General features: G+C 30.0%; 2 protein-coding genes across 2 annotated transcripts in view; one reads left to right on the top strand and one right to left on the bottom strand.

The window, feature by feature from the left end:
- The window catches only part of LOC140442663 (GTP-binding protein Di-Ras2), a 1,562,201-nt gene that overhangs the window by 496,207 nt on the left and 1,048,118 nt on the right, over window positions 1-17,876 (top strand). The window lies entirely within an intron of this gene.
- The window catches only part of LOC140442661 (trypsin-1-like), an 84,294-nt gene continuing 68,163 nt past the window's right edge, over window positions 1,746-17,876 (bottom strand). Inside the window, exons 4-6 of the mRNA XM_072533656.1 lie at window positions 16,881-16,994; window positions 10,517-10,630; window positions 1,746-1,999 (exon numbers count right to left, since the gene is read on the bottom strand). Of these exons, the coding sequence (XP_072389757.1) occupies window positions 1,853-1,999; window positions 10,517-10,630; window positions 16,881-16,994 (375 nt within the window). The 3' untranslated portion in view covers window positions 1,746-1,852. The remainder of the gene's footprint in view (window positions 2,000-10,516; window positions 10,631-16,880; window positions 16,995-17,876) is intronic.

Here is a 17,876-nt window from a genome sequence, read left to right as displayed (position 1 = left end):
CTGTCCGCTACCAGTATTATTGAACCAACCGTTCAAGGCGGGGTATATGGAGAAAACTTAAATCAACATGGCAACATGGTGTTCCAGCCAACTGCGGGAAGTCAACTGCAACAAGCTCTCCCTCTGCTAGCGGCCGTCAGACGTCCCGCATTAAAGACATTACAGTCCATTATTATTTCATGTATTAAAATGTTAATTTCAGTTGTAATTCAGTTCAATAAAACAGTGTAACTAATTCAAGTCATTTCAACACAATTCATACTTGCTTTTCAGCTTCTCAAATAGAAGCAAGTAATAGTTCTTCTCGCGCTTTCTTAAATAGAAGCAGGTATCAAATAACTTATTTTATTAAATATTTAACTATATTAACTTCAGTGTTAGTGCATCTGATATGTAAGTACCTGAAATTATCCTTAAATACAAAAGACAATCGACAGTTTTTGTGTCATCATTTCATTAATGCCGGTCCGACAAATTACAGGGTTGCCCGATATACAACACACTATAAACTTTTTTGCTCTGTAAGTTGCATTTAATTAGTTTTAAGAATAATTAAGCAGAACAGTTGTCAATTTTATGAACATTTATAAATTCATTATTACTAATTCGCAATTTTGCAATCTATTGGTCTCTGGTCCTTCGGGGTTTATATTTATGTTTTATCTACCAAATGTAGGAAGGTGAGACTATAATTTTTCAAAAATTTACTTTTAATTTATCTAACTAACTACCTCGTCCTTTCCCCTACATTAACTATTATTATTAATCCATATTATTTGGTAAAAAAATACTTCCATTTTCTTTAGTGTCGTAGGAAATAAATTGGATTATACTAATATTTGATGGGATGTTATTTAAAATTCCGTCGATCAAAGCTTATTCAAAGTATCGGTTAGTCTCACTAACAAGAAAATCCAAAACTGGTTCCAGAAATAATAAATAAAAATCAATATGTAATTTATCTTTCATATAATATTCATATTCATATTTCTGAAATTCGTAATTCCGTCATCAAATTTAAACTGAGTTAACTCATTATTATCAATATCTTCCCAAATTATTTTTCTGACAGATCTAATGCGGATTCTACAATTTCAGTTTCGGAATTATCGTTCTTAACATTTTTTGACTGACTCCTTTGAAGTGTCATTACTTACTTATTGCATTCTCCCTGTAGATAATAATAGTATTTGTAATTATTTTTTTTTTCAAAGCTTTTCTTTTACAGTAAAGCCTTTTTAAAGTATTTTTATCAGCAAAATTTATAGTTTTGAGACAACTATCTTCACCCAACAAATTTTGCGATTCGCTGTCACTTTAAAAAAAAATCGCTCTCCTCTAAAATTCGTGTAAGCCCGTCTTCACTCAACTTTTGTTTATAATTCCACGATTTACTCACTTTACGCACTACAATACAATAAATTTTGCAAGCTAACAACACGTGCAAATGATAGTCAAAATAACATAACCTATATTTACTCAAAACATGGTGAGAGTAACGAATCACAGTCCATGGGCAGTCTAGAGAACCATTATGTCACGCCTTTTAATGCAAATCATCTATATCTGCGGTTATGAGAGGTATACACCAAAATGAACAAGGATAAGTTTTGTGCTTATTAATGGTACATGCACGTTGGTGCACGTGAGAGCTAAAGTCTTAAAAATAATATTTGTATTATTTTTAAAATAAATGAAATGTGTTTTTAGTGCAGGTGATTTATTTTTATACAAGATTTATTAAATTACAAGAATTGGGTGAATATACTAACAATCTAAATTCAGTGAGCATTAGAGCAAACATTTATTAATTACTAAACGTTTCATTCTGGTGACTATTAACAGTTATAAATTATATACCAGTTTTTTCTTTTATCCATGTACGAAATAAGGCAACGTTGGTGTATATTGCTGGTAACCGACTTCCACAAAAGGGCCCACTGCCTGACACTACACCCACTAATGTACCATTTAGTTGTAAAGGACCTCCTGAATCGCCCTAAAACGTTTGTAATTATTAGTGGTGTATATGGATGATAGGTAATATGTCTTAATTAAGTAGACAAATTTAACTTAAATTGGGGTAGATAAAAAAAACAAATTATGAAAACATTTTATATCTACGATTACCATAATCTACCGTAATCTAGTGGCACCCTTAGCTCAGTGGCTATGTTACTGGCTTAACAAGTTAAATGGACTAGGTTCGAATCCCGGCACCGGGCACCGACAAAATTTTCAATTTTTGATTTAACTGAGCTGCTACCGTTCTTCGGAGGACACGTAAAGCCGTCGGTCCCAGCTACGAAAGTTATCGTTAAACCCTAACACTAAACATTAGCCAGAAGGTTACTCGAACTTTGCTTTACTTTTACCGTAATCTACAAAATTTTCAAAATATCTTTAAAATAATTTTAAAAACTTTTATCTAAAAAGTAAATTTTTTAGTAGAGAACTTATTTGCTTTAGCTGGAAGGTATCTCTTACAAAAGAAGCTTCTTTTGTAAACATTTTTGAATTTTTTTTGAGCATCTTCTGTCTCTCTTGAGCGTATTTTGGTTTTGTGCTGTAGACAATTTTATGTAATGATTTTTTACCACTGATATTCAGATGGTACTTTTTCTTGCATTAGAGCAAAAACGACTAGAGTAGAGGGCAAAATCTAAAAAAGAAAATCTAAAGATGTTTCATGACAGTTCTTTTAACTTCGTGGATATTCTGATGAGAAAAAAAGTTGATAAAAGTTTTTTATGTAATATAACGTTTTAGACTTACTTCGTCAAATTTGGGCTATCCAAAAATCTATTGAGAATGTCATAAATAAAATTTTACTTATTGGTTGGCATCAGGGGAGAGAATGGCTCCTGGTCTTAATGGAAATTTTAGGGTGATATGTGACATATGACAACTTGGATGGGCCGTCACAATCATGGTGATGTGATCTGCACATTTCAAAATTCTATGAAACTTAAGTAAGAGCGCCCACCAAACTGGCGTGGCAAGTGGCAAGTAACAAGTAGCACGCGTCTAGCATGTTACTTAAAATGTAACCAATGTAAACGAATGATTAGAATGAATGACGTTACTGTCATTTTGGTGTGCGCTGAATCATTCGTTTTCATTGGTTACATTTTACGTAACATGCTAGACGCGTGCTACTTGCTAGTTGCCACTTGCCACACCAGTTTGGTGGGCGCTCTCCCTAAGCATTGACCAAAGGTGCAACTGACACTACTATAGGAAATCAACTGATGAAATATAAAATTATATAGATTACTTTAAGTAAATTGCATAATCCAGATCTCACACTCAAACCTGTCTGTAATAATTAGGGTGTTAGTTTGAGGGCAACTGAAGGGGACGTACAGTATGAATGCAAGAAATAGACTAAACAATCTGTTAGCTAGTGGGTGATTGTCTACAATAATAGGGTCGACCAAGCACTATCAATACTGTTGAAACGAAGAAATCGAACTATGAAATTGAAATACTAAGAATTAAAAATCAAAATTGAAAGCAGGCTGTATTTATGGGGTATAATCCAAATAGTTTAGTTATACCCACAGTCAATGGGGGAACCATAAAATTAAAATGTCAAAGCATTCCTCAAGATCCACTGACCACCAGTGGGAGATGTTGAAATATACATATGTGAAGATGGTATAATGGTATATCTAAATTACGCAGAGATATGAAGAGTGTAATCAACGCCAACTATAAATCAATTGAACCTGAGCAAGCTAGTTGTGTAAATTTTTAAAGAATAAAATAGTAATCTTAGTCAAAATATAGAATTAATAAATTATTAATGGGTATACTCATGGTAGGAAGTCTAAACAGCCGAGTTGGGTCCCCCACGAGGTGAATCTCCAATAAAGTTTTTAAAAATAGGTTTAAATATAGTACAATTTAAATTAATTTGAGTATTAACAAAGTGAGAGTTTTTATTTGTTTCCCTTGTAATCTCCAAATCTTCCAATAAATCCAACTCCGAGTAGTTTTTCTTTCTACTAATGTCATGTTAAATAGATGAACCAGTATTGATGTTAAAATTGTGTTTACTAAATAATCAGTCTTGACCAAAACTTGAAGAGTTTGGTCTTTTCAAATTCATATTCTGAAATTCTAGTAGATAACTTTCAAATTGTTTTACCTATATAAGAGTCATTACAATCATCACATTTTAATTTATAAATACCACTTTTGTCAAGTATGTTTATCCTATCTTTGGTGTTAATTAAAAAGGAACCTAAAGTGTTGTGTGACTTGAAGGAAATTTCGATGTTTTCAATTGTAGAAGTAAAAAGTTTTGATATTTTATTGGTAATGTTGCTAATATAAGTAAAGAAAAAATATCTGATGTCATTTGAAGTATTTGCAGTTGCATAAGCAGTTTTAAGTTTAACTCTATTTAAAAGCTTATGGATAATGTTGGGATGATAACCATTATTGAAAGCAATTTGCTTAAGAGTAATAAGTTCTAAATTGAAGTTATAATTAGAAAGTGGAAATTTGAGTAACCTATGAATTTAACTGTTGAAAGCAGTAATTTTAGATGTTTCATATATAACATTATTTGTTTAAGTAGGTTTTCTGTAAATAAATACTGTACTCTAGAGAATCTATTACGAGATATAGTCATATCGAAGAAATTCAACTTATTGTCAGATTCTGGTTCCAGTGTAAAAGATATGTAGGATGGAGGTTATTAAGATCATCCAGAATCTGTAAAGCATCGTCTTGGGTTTCCTGTATGAGAGCTTTACAATCATGAACATATTTTGTCCAAAAAACTATTTTGTTGTTGTTGTTAGAAAATTTCTGTTCTTAGCTAGAAAAGGTGATAATAGAGATCCCATCGCTAAACCTTGGTTGGTTGTTTAGCTATACAGATACAAGATTACATACTAATACCCTTATACCATACTAACTAATGAACGGTTAGAAATATACGTAGAGAAGAATCCAGGAGAACACCAGGGAAATTATTTTTCATTGAATACAAAGCCGCCTACAGTACAATAGACAGAAACAAATTATTAGAATCATTAAAATAATTTCAACTGCCAAAAAAAATTGTACGATTGGTAAAAATGACAATTAGAAACACCTTCTGTGCTGTGAAATGCAACGGCAGTCTCAGAAGAATTTGAAGTGAAAAAAGGTGTTCGCCAAGGAGACCCATTATCTACCTTGCTATTTAATATAGTTCTAGAAAAAATTCTAAGGATTAGGGGTTAGGGGGATAAATATGTCCGGCACTCTTTTATACAAAGAATACGAATGCTTAATGTACGCAGATGATGTAATTCTTATTGCAAGAACTGGCAAGTATAGCAGAATGAATGATTCGGGAAAGCTCTAAAATGGGACGAAAGTTAATATTAATAAATTCAAGTATATGAAAATCTCGAGTAAATAGCAAATAAACACCAGGAGCTCCTTTAAATTGAAAGTGGAGGATAGATCAATTTCATAGAATTCGAGAAGGTGGATGAATATATGTACTTCGGTACTCTTATCGATCAGACTTATAAGAAGAAACTGAAATCAACCTGAGATTTACCAAGAGCCACATATGTACTGGGGCAATGAACAAAATAATTAGGGCCACATATATATCATGTTATACAAAAATAAGAGTATACAAAACTATAATTAGACCCACAATGCTATAGGCTGCCGAAAGAAACATACTACGCAGAATATTTAGTGAAAATGTAGTAACGGTAGAATGGATAAGATGAAATAATGTAGAAGGAAAACAATTATATACAATAACAGAAGTAGTAAAAACGTAGACTATAATGGTTCGGACATCTAGAAAGCATGCAGGGTAATAAACAAGTCAAGAATATTGGTTGGAGAGTAGCTGATGGCAAAAAAGAAAGAAAGACCAAGAAAGAAATGGAAATATTTCGTGATGGAAGATGTCAGAAAGATGGGGATTAGAGATTGGAAGCTGACAGCTAGGAACAGAAAACGATGCAAATTATCCATCCAGCAATAGGCATATATACATTAAGTCAAACACACACATATACACACACACACTGCAACTTCAATTAGAAAATTGGCAATGTACTAAAAAGAAAGAAATCGGGACAATAAAAAATGTTTTGCGTTTTGCAATATAATAATGCGTTTGAAGCTTTTAAAAAGTCTCAATTTTCTTGAACTGTGCAGTTATCTCTGCCATAATGTTTGTCTTTTTTATGATATTTTCATATTGAAATTTTTATACGCTAGATTAATATTTTTGTCAATATAATACACATAAATTTTTAACAGGTCCATTGGGTAACCTTTTTTTCTATAATTTCAGACAGTATGTGTCTGAAGGCTTAATCAAAATCTGTAAATGCAATATGCGTTTTTTGGATAACGTCTCTTAATTTTTAGATATTTTTTTATTGAAAACATTTCATTAGCAGACCTGCCTTTTCATAAACTGTATTGTTCTTTTCCTCTATGATTTGCGCATTTTTATAGTCATGCTTTTTAAAAAAGTGACATAACAAAAATATCTCAGCTATCGTGGTAAGGGAGTGGTACAAAAAAAAAAGTCTGTAGCATCAGACTGCTGTTGTAGAAATAAATGGTTTACACTTTTATTCGAAGATGAGGTGAAAAACATTTTTGAGAACTTTTGGAATCTGAGCAACTTTAATATACAAATTGTATACATATTTGGCTGCATAGAGGTAAAACTTAAAGCTCGTAGTTCTATTTAAAATAGATCCTCAAGGCGAAGCCACACCGTGATGTATTACATAAGGTCATATGAATACGAAAAGTTAGCAACTGTGTATCTTCGTACAAATTTAGATGTATATTTACCAAAAAATTTAATATTAAGTTTAAAATCCCACAAACAGATACCTGCGGTGTTTGTGACAGCATAAACATCGCTCTTAAGAATGCCGCTTTAAAAACTGACGAAGACTTATTAGATTTATGCTACATCGATCTTCAGCAGGCTTTGATAACTCTTAAACCATCACCAGAGCCAACCTTTTACAAAAAGAAGTTGTTTTATATAAAATACCCAGGGGTATTTCTACATGTGAAATGAGGAAACAGCTGACAGAGGAGCTGACGAGATTGGAAGCTGTATAATTAAACATTTTTTATCTTATAATATAACAGGTTCCAAACTTTTTGCCATTTCTGACAACTGCAGTGGACAAAATAAGAATTGGTCACTTGACTCTGTTTGGATTCGTCTAGTAGCAGAAGGCCATTTTAAAGAAATTATTGATGCTTCCTTCAAATCGAGATTTTGCCCTAGTGGAAAAACACATTGGAGCTCACTACCAACTTGTTTTTAAATGAAATACTGCAAACAATGGTATCTACTGTAGTGTCTTAGTTAAAAAAGTGTAAATAATTGTATCTAATGCATATTTAAAAAAAAATACTTGTAAAATCTTTGAAAAAAATCCAATGCCCACACGTTTGATATTTTAGCTTCGAATTATATAGAGACCATGCACAAAGAGCGATAATTGATCAACATCATTAAAATGAAAAAGTCTAATACTTCGGTCATATATTGAAATTGAATTGGAAAAAGACTGTTTGACTTAAACACACTTCTAAAATATTGATCAAAGTAACAACAGATGTATGTTGTTACAAAACTTAATAGTTTGTAAATTATTTTATTAAAATCAGCAGAGTACGTCAACAATGTTACATGCCGAAAGTACTCAGCTGATTTTATTAAAAAAATTTACACACTATCAAATTTTTTGAGAACATACACCTGTTGCCAGTTTGACCTTTATAATGAAAAGACCTAATATTACTTACTCCGGTTGATTATTCAGGGACAAATCGAAGGTAAACGCTGGGTCGGAAGAAAGCAACTGTACTGGCTGCGTAACATGAGACAATGTACAGGTCGAACAAAGAAGGAATTGTTTTATCTAGCTGCCGATCCAAAAACATTTCATCAGCTTGTTATAAAGATGATAGCTAACGCTTAAAGCCGATGCAAAAAAACAAGCACGGCACACAAACAGTAACAAGTACTTGTTATATACCAGTTAGTTTCTAAAAACTGTATTTTTTATTTTTAGATTATATTACATTAATCATCTCCTGACTTTATTTTCTTTTCCTTATTTACTGCCGTACAGCTACTCTGAGCTTTTTTTAATACTTGGCTTAATAATATTGAAAACAATATAAAATATACCTTCTCTATTTGGTTTGTTCTTTAAGGGATAAATAACTGTCACTTTAAATCTAATAACTAATATTATAGAGACTATAGCGACAGAGCAGTGACTATACCGTTCTGAAGAGACCTAAGAAGGTCGAAATACGTATCAGCGGTTGTTGCTGCACTGTATCAAAACAAAAATCTAATACCGTCATTCTGTAATATTATAGAACTTCTCTGTTTAATCTTACCCCTGCTCCCCCCCCCCTTGCCCTCAGAAGGAGTGTTTGTAGTGATCATCGTGTCCGTCTTAAAAGACCTGTTTCTGGTAATTTCTTTTAACTCATACATAGGTCTTATGCAGATTCCTGTAATTTAATCGATTTATGCTGTTAGGATCTTCCTCGTGATCTTCGGCCTTCTGCATTTCATTAAATGAAGTCTTTCCATGTTTACTGTATCTGCTTTCATAATAGGTCCAAAGTATTTTAATTGTTGCAGATTGACTAGGATAAGGCCTTTTAAAAGTATTCTAAAGATTAAAAAGTAAATCTTGATCTTAACCCAGTAGATACTAGCACTTTCTAATATAGAATTCGTAACCTGCGTCCCTGAGACTAAAACACATTTTTTTTTACTTGTGATTGTTAATATTTTAAGCTAAGTTACTTACATTGTATTTCTATATGGATATCGCACCAGGTTACAAACTATAACCCGTTAATGTGGCATTTTAGGACTATTTAAAAAGTTTTTCTGACAGTATATTAAGTGCATCAAGTGAGATTGTTGATGCCCCTACGTTAGGACTACTTTTAGAGACGAAGCTGAAAAGTTATGGAGTTCCACTGGGATTATTTTAAGAAACATCTTAGATTATGTGAAAGTACACTTTAGATCTTAAAAATTCGCTAACAATGATCTAGTAGATCCCATTTCCTTATAAAAAATGTGATTTTCAACATGACATCAATCAACTTACAGGAAGATTATTTGAAAATTGTATAAGGAACTCGGTACCCCACCAATTAACCAGAATAAATTGCTACACAATTAACAATAGATTTAATGTAAATCACAAGCAGTGTCATCAGCAAAAGTTGTTAACATGAAGCCCTTAGCTATGTCTCACTTCTAACAGCTTCAGAAGAAAAGAAAAAACAGATCGAAGTAAAAAATTGCATAATTAAATGTAAACTTAGACAAAGAAATAGATGACGATAACTATTTTAATGATAAAGATAATCAGTATTTAGCCTTCATATATGGACGCAATTTTTATTAGAGGTTCAAATTCCTCAAAAGGTGAATTACGTGCTGGATCTGGAAATTATAGTCTTAAATTAAATGTGATTGATGACAACGTACAGATTGATGACAACGTAACAATCAAAGGAAAGGATATATTCAAATACTTGGGGCTTATAATTACGAAAAAGGCAACAACAGAGGAAGAAATTACACACAGATTAGGACAAACAAGAAGAGCAATCCGACAACTTAACTCAGTATGGTGGGATAGACACCTAAATATTATGACATATGGGGCTGAAAATTGGATCATAAACAAGATAAACAGCAGTAAGATAGTAGCAATAGAGATGGAATGCATGCGAAGATGCTGCAGAGTAACAAGAATGAATAGGAGAAGTAATGACCAAATAAAGCAAAGAACATCAATAGAAACAGACATACTAACATACATAGAACAAAAAAGACTAAAGTGGTGTGGACATGTAAGAAGAACTAGTGACAGCAGATGGATAAAGAGAATAACCGAATGGAGCCCCATAGGAAGGAGGAAAAGAGGACGACCCCGAAATCCTAGAGGAATGAAGTAGACGACGCCATGAGTAAGAGAGGTGGCCTAAACGATGGAGAATGGGACAAAGAGAGAGATGGAAACGGTTGAGCGAGGGAAGGCAGTGAATACTGTAGAATCCCTGAATATATATAAATTAAATGTAAATTTGCAAGCAAAATTATCTGGTTTCGTTTTTAATTTTTATAATTAATTTTTAGATATTTAACCCATTTAGATAATTTAACTAAAATCAGCTTAATGTTTAAACCGGTCAGGTGTTCTATCACATTTCAACTAATATTTAAATTATTTTAGAAGAATGCCATTAGCCTGATTTCTGTAAGTCTCATTTGTATTGAAATTCAAGAAAAATTAAAATTGATGAACAGTTCGCCTTGTTTGCAGACTTGCGATGTCTAATAACATAATAAAAAGAATAATAACTAAAATTACTTACAAATCTCCCCAGGAAAATTCAATCAATATTTTGAAATATTATTTTAATTCAAAATAAATATTTTTGTAATGGAAATTAAATTTACCTTACAAATTCCTGATTTTCTATCATAAGCAGCAATTATGGTTTTCATACAGGAACAGTGTCTCGTTACAGTAACAGTGGTTTTCATTAAAACATCTGATGCTCGTCCAGATAACTAAAAGAAATATTTAAATGACTTTTTTACCAACAAACAATTTTTCTTCTTTTAATTATATTTCTGTTTTAATTAAATTTGTTAAGAAAATCAAATTATAGTACTTTATAAGTTTATTATGTAAAATTATTTTTATATTGTTTTTATTACAAATGTATATAGACCAGAGCGGATCTGCTTTAAGGTGGACGTGGGAGGTGGCATTCGGATTTTTGCAGAAATAGTTAGGTGATACATTCAGTAATAATATTTGACTTATCTTCCCTCTCAAATAGGTCGGGAGTATTAATAAATAAATTAAAAAATTTAAAAATCACTAGAAACGTCGATTTTTTTCTAATTTCCTAGCTTATAACTATAAAACAGTTCATTTTGGAGCAAAGTTGTAATAAAACAAAATAGCGACAATTGAATTTTCTATAAGGTAGGGCCGATTAAAAATGTTTTTATTTATTTTTTTGCTGCAAAACAGCAATAAATACAAAAAAGAGGGGGAAACAAGTCTTTTATTAAACAATGGTTTTCAACCACTTAAATTACACTTAGGACTTTCATACTTCCTCCGGAAATTTTTCTTAACATAACAATAGAGAACACCAAATTTCAATAAAATCGTTTTAATAGATTTCACATAATAATTTTGAAATCTAATTTTTTTTTAATTAAATTTTTTTAAAATCTTTCTCAACAAAAATTAGATCATATGGAAGTTTGTAAAGACTTAGTGAAAATAAAATCAGCGGCTTTAGGAATGTTTTAAAATTATACTTTGGCTTTGGATCTCTAGTTCTTAAATGTTCAACAGACAATAAACTTTCAATTGCACGAAAATTACCACTATTAAAATACACGATTCTTCATCATCATCTACTTTTTGTTAGGGCAAATCATTTTCCTTTCTGTAGATCTATTTCGGACACTCCCACGCAGGTACAATTTCCAACACTTCGGATTGGCTACAGAATAATTATCAACAAACAACGAAAATTAAGTTATAGTTGTATTGAAATTAGAAGTAACTGTTTCTTTATATTGTTCTGAAGTTATTTTCTTGTAAGTGATACTTCCTTCCTCTTTATTTCTTTCTAAAATAGAATATAACTACACAAATTCTCAAAAATTATAATTTTCCCATACATCTTAAAAAGTCATAAAAATTGAGAGTGCCAGACAAGAGTCGTAAAAATTAATTAGTTCAGCCCTAGACAAATAACTAGAGAAACGAAACTTAATACGTCATGCGTATTTATGAACCCTAAAGTACCTAATTTTTACACATACATATCGGCCGATTATTAACTCATTATAACTCCAAATTTCTAATTTACTGCACGCCTTTCGTAATGAACAGTAAAGGAATTTCCGAATTTATCGATATTTACAGAGATAATCTCTGTTTGTGGGATAGCGGTAGGCTATATACGCGAACCGAAATGCGCGTCCCAACAGCCCAATAACAGCTGCTGAATGCAATGTTGAAGTACGAAAACACTGCCAATGTACAATGTAGCTTTTGTGCATAAAAAAATCACTTTCTACGTTCTATTACCTTCAGAGAACATAAAAACGTTTAAGTGAGTGAAAGTGGAACTGGTACCGGAGCAGACGAAGTATATGTGGCTAATTGGAAGCACTACAATGATTTAAGCTTTTTAGCAGAAGTGCAGAGGCCAGCCAGAACAAGCATCGATTCTTTAGATACACCTCCATCCTCTAAATCCAGCCTAACTACTGTCGTGAAAACAAACTAGAACTGAAGTTGGACCGCTAGTTGGATAGCAAGTCGGAGCGTAAGTATAGACGAATATACAACTAGTACTAGTAGTCCCACTAAGTGGGACAGCAAGTCGGAACGTAAATGTCCGGTTTTAAATCAAATTTAACAAACGTCATTAAAAGTCGTTTCTTGTAAAATAAAAAAAGTTCAATTGCAAGCAGTAGTTCCTGAGATACAATTTATTGGTCAAAGTTGACCGGCAAGTTATAAACAATAGACCTCTTTTTCGAGAAAAATGTTCATATCTTCAAGATATTTATAACATATAATTGTTGAACAATCGGTATTGAGCGTGAAAAATACCAAAAAATTAGGTTGAAGAAATTAAATTTCAAATATCAAAATCGATTTACGTAAAAAAATGGATTTTCTCAACTTCCAAAGCTTTCCTCACCTATTTATTTAATCCGATGTAAATCGATTAGAACCGTCTAAAAAACGAATTAGCAAATACTAAATATGCTTTAGTTTTGTTGTTATAAATAAGTTAATTTATTTATACCTTGGTCGTCAGGGACTAAAATGCCACTGAACCTCTAAATATCATACGAACAAGCTGAGTTTTTTTAAAAATGTTAATTTTGCGACTCCAAAAAATATGCAAAAAAGTTTTCTATTCCTACCCCCGGCTTCCTCCCAACAACTCACATCTTCGAGGAAAAACGGAAAAAATTGATTTAAAAAGAATCTTTGCTTCGCAGAAAAAAATGTTAGAAATGTATGTGAGAAAATTTTGAATAACAATGTTAATAATTACTTTTTGTGTGTAAAATAAGTCGTTCTTTCCAAAAATATCGCTTGAAGCGACGCGGATATGCGCATGAAATCAATTTTTCATCACTTCAACGGTAAAAATTCGATATAATTTGATCAGAGCGCCTTATCGACAAAAATCAATAGGCATTTTAAAGGTGAAGAGTAAAGCTTTTTTATACAATTTCCATTTTCTACGATTCTTATGAGACCATTAAAATGTATGACTTCCATTTACCGGTCACTATAGAATTTTCATTGTTAAAGCCCAGTCTTCAAAACTATGGCATTAAATTTTGGTTTTGTTTTTTGGCAACAAACGTAAGGCATTTAAAATTTGCCTAAAAAATACGGAAATTAAACTTTCATAATAAAAACGTTTTGAAGACTATACTTTAAAAATGGAAATTCTGTAGTGTCGGTTAATGGAAAAGTGATACATTTGAATGATTTTATGAGAATCGTAAAAATGGTAAAAATTGCCATTAAAGTAATTATTAATTTACGTTTTAAACTGGTTCTGAAAAAATGAAAAGTAGTTTTTCACTTTATATGTCGTGCTTTTATAAATTTTATGGTGCTCCACAAGAATGGGACAGAAATATTATACAGGTTCTTCAATTATAGATTTATAAAATGTAATAATTGAAGAATTTTTAATACGCCTAGAGGCAGACATACTAAATAAACCTGTATAATTATTTCTAAAAAAAAAACAACAAAAAATATCTAAGAAAAAAATAATTTAAGATCCTTTTAGACCAGAAGAGTAAGTATTTCGCTTAAATAAAATCACCAATTATTCTAAAAATATTATTTCATACATTTCATTTTTCTTAACACTCTTTTCTTAGACATCATATTAGGGTTGGGAAAAACCTACCGGTTTTAACCGAAAACCGGTTTTTTTACTTCGCAATAACGGTTTTATCGGTTGTTTTTTTGTCCCGGTTATAACCGGTTTTTTATTTTCAAAGTAAAAACCGGTTATTAGGTTTTTACGGTGATTAGGATTAGGTTAGGTATTATTTTGGATCCCAATCATAATTATTATTCTCAAGTAATTATTCCAAACAAAACCATAATTCAAATTTTATTTTATTTTTTAAATACAGAAGCAAACTGAAAGTGCAAACTTGTAACCTATTGGATTAAAAAAACCGAAAACTGGTTTTTGGAAAAACCGGTTTTTTTGGCCGGTTATAACCGCCAGGTTAAACCGTAAGCAAAAAAAACCGGTATAACCGAAAACCGGTGTTTTGTCAAAAACCGCCATCCCTACATCATATTGATAAATGTCTAATTATTTATAATGACTTATCGTCGGTTAAGAGTGTAAATCTGCTAAGTCCATTATAACAGATTTTACAGGAGAGCATAAAAACTGTAGCAGCAATGAAAAATCATTGTTTTATTAATTAGCAATATTTATAACATCAAATATAGTTCCAAGTAATATATGTATACATCCATAAACCGATTTTATTAACGCAATTAATTTTTATTTACACTTTTTGGGAGTTAGCAGAATTTCCTTATATGTAATATTAAATCTTTTGGACTTGACAAAAAAAAATATAAGCAAGTATAAAAAATGCTATATTAAAAATCATTTTAATTATGTTGTTATTGTTTTACATAATATTATTCATAAGGTAAATCATCGTAGAAAGTATGATAGTCATTAGGTAAAATATGTTTTAAATCCTGTAGGTCATTATACTTCCTACTTAAAATCTTCAATCTTTCAGAATAGAGTTGGTCTAGTTGAAGTAATGAACAAGGTACAATTCCGGAGCTGAGCCTCTGAGGTAATAATTTTCCAAATTATTAAATTTCCAATCATCGCCAAACCGTAATTTATAATCAATTTGACCGTTTGCATTATATCTTAACGCAGGCACATCTACAACCTAAAATAATTACATAATAGGAATTTACATAAAATAAATACTTGTGAAGACTTACGTTTGGGTCACTTTTTTTCTTACCGGGACGGATACTTTTCAGGAACTCAAGTTTCTTCATTGACTTAAAGAATGTATGATTAAATAAGTTACATTATATTTTTTGGGTATCTTTAAACACCTTTCAATTGTGGAATGCATGGAGTCTGCCTCCATTTGGGTGTGCCCAACTTCTAAGTACTTTTGCTCAATAGTAATGTTTTCCTTCACAGCTGTATTCAGTAAGGCGTTTGAAACAGTTACGTTTCTATTTTGGTAGTTACAGTTATCGCTATACAAACTTATTTTTGTGTCTCCGTAATCAGTAGTTCGATCAAGTGTAGGCAAACTTTTGTTGGTGATAAAGTCGGAAAAGATGGTGGCAAACTCTTCTGCAGAAACATTACCTTCCGTCTCATTTCAAATGTAAAAAAATCCATCTTTATTCCTTGAGTTATAGAAACAAAGGTTGTGTACGCACAATTTTGTTTTTTAGTAAAGCCTCGAAACTTTTGATTTAGGAGCCATCAGTACAGCTTGTAAGTCAACAGTGAAAACAAGAGTTTCAATAGCTTTATCACGATCCTTTTCTTGACGTGCCTTATTCTTTTTAATATGATGTAAATTGTATTCGTCCTCAGATATATGCCCTACTTTGAATACGGCGAATTTTCGCACTGGTCTTTTTTTGGTCGGAATAAAGAAATCTTTTCGGAATCTAATGCTACATTGAAAGTTGTAATAGAAGTGGTTTGATAGATTTTGTTTTACACCAGTCATCAACAAAATATAACCATTTAAAAGAACGAAAAAAAATACACGAAAATAATTAAAACTGAATAAAATAAAACCTAAAGTTTTTTGTTTTTTGAAAGAGACAGAAACAAAAATTATTATTAAGAAGTTTGCCAAAAATTATCTACATAACCTAAAATTCTTTAGAAAATATATATATATATATATATATATATATATATATATATATACATATATATATATATATATATATATATATACATATTTTTATATACATATATATACATGTATATATATATATATATATATATATATATATATATATCTATATATACATTATATATTTAGATACATATTTTTTGCGATAAGGGACGCATGAGGACACCTAGGAAGATACAAATTTGACTAAAGCGGTTTTTAAATATGTACATTTAAGTGCCAAACCCAAGGAAAAATCCAGTTTAGTGTAGATTTTACCATCTTATCTCGTATAGCCTTTACCATAAAAGTACGTGACAGAAACAAAAATTATTATTTAGAAGTTTGCAAAAATTATCTACATAACCTAAAACTCTTTAGAAAATATATATATATATATATATATATATATATATATATATATATATATATATATATATATAAATATATATATATATACATATATATACATATTTTTATATACATATATATACATGTATATATATATATATATATATATATATATATATATATATATTATATATTTATATACATATTTTTTGCGATAAGGGACGCATGAGGACACCTAGGAAGATACAAATTTGACTAAAGCGGTTTTTAAATATGTACATTTAAGTGCCAAACCCAAGGAAAAATCCAGTTTAGTGTAGATTTACCATCTTATCTCGTATAGCCTTTACCATAAACGTACTTCATTAAAAAGATTTTATAATAACATGATGAAACAAATAAATAAACTTAGAAAATAGTTTGTGATTTTTTCTTTGTATTAATTAGTAATTTACAATATTATATTTACCTTTGTGAGTCCCCACCCTGCAACTGTTAGTGATGTAGATATTCGTACTTCAGCGTCTTGTTCTGGTAAATTTATTGGCTGAATCTTGTCAGAGAAAGTCACTTTTTCTGCTAACTAAAATTTGTTCAAAATCAAAGTTACATTGCAAATAATTAAATTGTACAAATTTAGAGAACAACTTAAACTGACCCTTCACACAATATATTACAAATACATACATACATATATATATATATATATATATATATATATATATATATATATATATATATATATATATATATATATATATATATATATGTATATATATATATATATATAAATGTTTATATATATATATATATATATATATATATATATATATATATATATATGTTTATATATATGTATATATATATATATATATATAAATATATATATAAATGTTTTGAAAGGGTTGAAGTCAATAAAAGGGGCTATTAGTTAACTATTTATTATCTCGAGCTTTCAATTGTGTTTACAATTATTATCAAGAGCTGCTAAAAAAGACAAAATATCTTACAAAGTTGAACTAGAAAGAAAAAAATTTTTAGTTAACTCACCAAATAAAATAAGTTTGGTTAATAAAATTGATTTCAAAAAGAATCAATACTAAAATGTCCTTATCTAATAAATTCTTCCCTGAAATTTTAATAATTTGAAAACATTTTCTTAACAAAAATAATTGAATTTATAAATAGTTTAAAGTAGCAACCAATTACAAATAAGTTTTTTCTTACTCTTATATATATATATATATATATATATATATATATATATATATATATATATATATATATATATATATATATATTTATATATATATATATATATATATATATATACATATATACATATATATATACATACATATATATATATATATATATATATATATATATATATATATATATATATATATATATATATTGTTATGATATGTAAAATCGAGAAAAATATTGGTTTGTTTAAAATATT

This window comes from Diabrotica undecimpunctata, chromosome 6 (genome assembly GCF_040954645.1).
Source record: "Diabrotica undecimpunctata isolate CICGRU chromosome 6, icDiaUnde3, whole genome shotgun sequence".
Classification (NCBI taxonomy): Eukaryota; Metazoa; Arthropoda; class Insecta; order Coleoptera; family Chrysomelidae; genus Diabrotica; species Diabrotica undecimpunctata.
The sequence above is the reverse complement of the archived record's forward strand: the minus strand, read 5'-3'. Positions and strand labels throughout refer to the sequence as shown.